At 35.2% G+C, this 5,140-nt stretch overlaps 1 protein-coding gene across 1 annotated transcript in view; it reads left to right on the plus strand.

Moving 5' to 3' along the window:
* The window catches only part of LOC107630935 (probable methyltransferase PMT26), a 5,770-nt gene continuing 1,993 nt past the window's right edge, over positions 1,364-5,140 (plus strand). Inside the window, exons 1-6 of the mRNA XM_016334231.2 lie at positions 1,364-1,598; positions 2,439-3,588; positions 3,674-3,823; positions 4,296-4,566; positions 4,767-4,877; positions 4,963-5,137. Of these exons, the coding sequence (XP_016189717.1) occupies positions 2,479-3,588; positions 3,674-3,823; positions 4,296-4,566; positions 4,767-4,877; positions 4,963-5,137 (1,817 nt within the window). The 5' untranslated portion in view covers positions 1,364-1,598; positions 2,439-2,478. The remainder of the gene's footprint in view (positions 1,599-2,438; positions 3,589-3,673; positions 3,824-4,295; positions 4,567-4,766; positions 4,878-4,962; positions 5,138-5,140) is intronic.

Raw genomic sequence — 5,140 nt, forward strand, 5'->3', positions numbered from 1 at the left:
CATAAATTAAAAAAAAGAGTTTTTTTAATAAGAAAAGAATATCTAAAATACACAATGTGATTATCAAAATATAACTACGTAAGTCATTATTAATATTTTATATAATAATATAAATGTTAAATATGTTAATATTAAAAAATAAATGATTTTTTTAAAAAATAGATATAGAGATAATTATAAAAATTTTTAACTATGCTACGTGTATACAAAAATCAGTCATTAAAGTCAGCCACTAGTATAAAATATATGTTAGAATATAAATATACATTGAAAATAAATTAAACCATAAATATAATGGTGACTGATTTTGATATACAAATAGCACTTTTGATAAAAACTAATTTAAAAAGTACAAAAGTTTGAGGGTATGATATTAAATTAGGTAAGTAAAAATATTAGTAAACTAAATAATTGAGAGATAAATCCATTACATAATAAAAAATAATACATATAAAACTACTAATTATATAATATTTTTTATTTCTTTAAACATATATCTCATATATATAAGTAAAGTTCCTTAAAATTAAGGGGAGCGAGATTACTACTCATCCTCCTCTAGATCCATTTCTGACATCGGTAGAAATAATAGTTTACTCTTAAAATAATATAAATCATTACAATATATATTAATGCAAATTATACATTATTAAATTATTAGTTAGAACTTTGTCAAATTTAAAGTTTTAAACTGATATTAGTGAGATCCAACTCTGCTTGTCGTGTCACAAATAATAACTTTGCTCTTTTACTTTCATTCACATGAGACACATTAACTCTCCAAACTTGATACGTAAATTCAGCAGCGGGAAACATTTCTCATTTCAGCACCATAAAATTTTCCTTAACATGTTCATTTATGGTTCTAGACTACTATGTTTACATGTCGAGGACGATCCAAGTATAGAAATTCTCATGCAAAGTGGAATATTTAAAAAAACAACTCTGAATGCAATTTTAACGGAGGAAGATACAATAATACACAAACAATTAATTAATCGTAGCATTAGTAAGAACTAAGAAAGGAAGAGGGAACGCCGAACGACCATGATAATTGATAAGGGTGTTAATTGGCTTATTTTGAGAGGTGATTTAGGCGGGGGATTATTATTACTGCTGCTTGCGTTTAGGGCGCACGTTAATCATTAATCAGCACCCGTTTCACCGCCTTTCATGTGGCCAACACTCTCCTATTCCTACTCGCTTCTGTTCTCTGTTTTTTCGTTGTAAATAAAACTACTTATTATTATTTTTTTTAAACCCATTTTTATTTTTTATATATTATATCACATGATCACATTTTAGTTTTGTTTGTTTTTATTTCAGTCCAAAAAATGAAAAAGAAGGACAAACGCAAAAGACATTGAATTGATAACTGATAGCAACCCAATTGGCTCCATCATTTTCCATCATATATTACACCCCACCCTCTTGCTTTTCTCCCCTTACACTCAAATCTCCCTCTTTCTTCCCCGTGAAAACCAGCACAACACAACGCCAACGCCAACGCCAACGCCATGGACATGGATACAAGATAACCACTCTAATCTTCTTCCTCCTCCTCCTTCTCAGATCTGCTCCATTCCGAATATCCATAGGTACTGCACTCCCTTCAATCTATTCTCCTTGTCATCCTTACATATCGTTCTCCCTTTTATTTCTTTCTTTATTATTCCTTTACACGTCGCTGTTTTGTGTTACCGATTCAATATCTATATAATTTATTGATTTTATTTTGCTTGTTCTCTCGTTTCTGAGCTCACTGTGGCGGTTTTCTTATATTTCGTTGTCATATTTCTTTGTGATTGCATTGTTCCGTGAAAGGGTGATTACGTTATCTTTTATCGTAGTTCTTTATTTTCTTTTTTCTTTCCGGTAGCGTAGATCTGAGTGAGTGTTCTTGATTACGCTTTGACTTTACGCTGTTGCTTGCTAATCTGTTCAATACGTTCGATATTTTTGTCAACCGCTTCAGCAATCCGCGGCAATCATTTAGTTTATGCATCTCTCTGTTTGACAGCTTCTATTGTTGAATTTCGCTCTTTATCGTTCAAGATTGGCATTTCCGTTCGTGGAACTTTCTGATCCGGTTGTTCTTGGTTTTTGTGAATTGATTAGATCTCCTACTGTGTTCAATATTTGTGTTCGTTCTTTCATAACTTGAAAAATGTTAATGTAATGAAAAGAGGAAATTGAAATCATCACTAATCTATGGCAATGGCTAAACCTCCAATTCGATTTGACTTAAAGATTTGTTAGCATCCTGTAATTTGATTTTTCTTAATAGTTATTGTCACATGGAATTTCCGTGTAACTGTATGTGTTTCGTTAGATTTATTTATATTTGAGTTGTGTAGATGTGGGCGACTGAGTTCTGCCATTACTAATCAGATTATGAGCATGGTTGGTGTTTAATTCTGGTTTTATTTCTTGACCAGGTTTAAACTATCCGTGTGAATTGTTGGACCCTGCTAAAACATGGCTCAAGCAAGATATACTAGAATAGACAATAATAAAAAGTCATCGTCCAGTTTCTGCTCGACAGTGACAATTGTTGTGTTTGTGGCTCTATGTCTGGTTGGGGTATGGATGATGACATCCTCCTCTGTAGTTCCTGCACAAAATGCCGATGTTACACAGGACAACAAGACCGATGCTGCTCAGGACAGCACGATTGACATGAAAGAAGCACAGAGTGACACGAAAGAACAGGTGACTGACAACAACAATAGTGGCAACACTCCGAAGTTTGAAGACAATCAGGGTGATCTTCCTGAGGATGCAACCAAGGGGGACACAAATGTCACCTCAGAAAACAACTCTGACGTGAAAGAAAACCAGGAAGAAAAATCAGAGGACAAGTCTGAAGAAAAGTCTTCTAAAGAATCTAAAACAGAAGATGGAGACAAGAAAACCGAGGACAAAGATTCCCCCACAGAAAGTACTGAATCAAACTCACAAACTACAGAAAACAAGGATAGTGGTGAAACTGAGAAACCTGGTTCTGGTGATAGTGAGAAGAAATCTGAATCTGATGAGAGCGATACAAAATCTGAATCGAATGAAAATAAGCAATCTGATTCAGATGAAAGTGCAAATAAATCTGATTCAGATGGAAGTGAAAAGAAATCTGATGACTCAAGTGAAACAACTGATAACAAGACAGAAGATAAGGTGCAACAAAGTGATAAAGAATCAGATGTAAGCTCCAATGAGAAGGAAACAGATGACAGTGCCAACAAGCAGACTTCAACTGAAGTATACGCTTCTGGGGCCCAGTCAGAGCTTCTGAATGAAAATACCACTCAGAATGGGTCTTTTTCAACTCAGGCAGCAGAGTCGAAGAATGAAAAGGAGTCACAAGCATCCTCCAAGCAATCCACTGTGTACAACTGGAAATTATGCAATTCCACTGCTGGCCCTGACTACATCCCATGCCTTGACAACTTGAAAGCAATCAGGAAACTTCCAAGTACCAAACATTATGAGCACCGAGAAAGGCACTGTCCTGAAGAACCTCCTACCTGCCTTGTCCCTCTTCCAGAAGGATATAGACGCCCAATTACATGGCCCAAAAGCAGAGAGAAGGTATGCATCAACATAAATGCAAGCAAGTATCATTATTGGTTTGACAAGATATTCTTCAATAAAATAATGAGCTGTTTTCTTGCAGATATGGTATTACAACGTTCCACACACTAAGCTTGCTGAATATAAGGGCCATCAAAATTGGGTGAAAGTTACAGGCGAGTACCTTACCTTTCCGGGTGGTGGAACCCAATTCAAGCATGGGGCACTTCATTATATTGACACTATACAACAGGTAAAATTGGTTGCTTTTGATGTTTACAAGTTTCATATGAAAAAAACTGGATGGGATGTTGTTGCAAGTTCCAGAAATCCATATTACCTGTTACATGAAAAAATGTTGTATACACTGCTCCCGAATCTCGATTGATCTCTTTATATAATTCTTGTGTTCTCTAGTTGCTTCTTCTAATTTAATTTCAAATCAAACAAAGCAAAATTAACATGGAGTTTTGTGACCTTTGCTCAAGTATTTGTGATTTCATTATTGATTTTACAGATAAATATTCAGAATATTTTATCCTATGTGTCATCCACCATAAAAGGATATCATTTCAAAATTACCCTCAGAAGTCTTTGTTATATTATTTGTTGAGTATGATAAAAGGTTGTCAGAGCGTGTGTTATGTGATTTCTGATTTACTAACTTGAAATGTGATCTCCTCTATTTTATTTTATTGACATTGTTGAGGAACATTGTGATGCAGTCTGTACCTGATATAGCTTGGGGCAGACGCTCACGGGTGGTATTAGATGTTGGATGTGGTGTTGCCAGCTTTGGTGGCTTTCTCTTTGAGAGAGACGTACTTACAATGTCTTTGGCACCAAAAGATGAACATGAAGCTCAGGTACAATTTGCACTTGAGAGGGGAGTTCCTGCCATTTCTGCCGTGATGGGTACAGTGAGGCTTCCCTACCCTGGAAGAGTATTTGATATAGTCCATTGTGCACGATGTAGAGTTCCGTGGCATATAGAAGGTATTTCACTGTTTTATAGTGTTTAGATGAATGCATGTTCATACAAGCTTGAATTGTTATGCAGCTTTTCTGTACTGAACAGTCTGGACCTGATCCTTTGAGAATTTAGTGAGACAGCTTCTTTATATAGTAATAATATAACACGGATTCATGTGCAAGTGGCTTTTTATTTTAGCAGCTTACCATTTGTACAATTGTAGGTGGAAAACTTCTCTTGGAGCTGAATAGAGTATTGCGGCCTGGTGGTTTCTTTGTTTGGTCTGCTACTCCTATTTATCAAAATAAGACAGAAGATGTTGAAATATGGAAAGGTAGATGATAACTAGACTGCTGGCTCTGTTAAGCATTTTAATGTCGGGGTATATCGACACTGACATTTTATGATTTGCTTTGTAGAAATGAAAAAGCTAATAAAAGCAATGTGCTGGGAAGTTGTGAACATTACCAGGGATAAACTTAATGGAGTTGGTATAGCAACATACAGAAAGCCAACTTCTAATGAATGTTACGAGCAACGATCTAATAACGAGCCACCTATGTGTCTAGATTCTGATGATCCAAATGCAGCATGGTA

The sequence above is a fragment of the Arachis ipaensis genome, chromosome B03 (assembly GCF_000816755.2).
Source record: "Arachis ipaensis cultivar K30076 chromosome B03, Araip1.1, whole genome shotgun sequence".
NCBI lineage: Eukaryota > Viridiplantae > Streptophyta > Magnoliopsida > Fabales > Fabaceae > Arachis > Arachis ipaensis.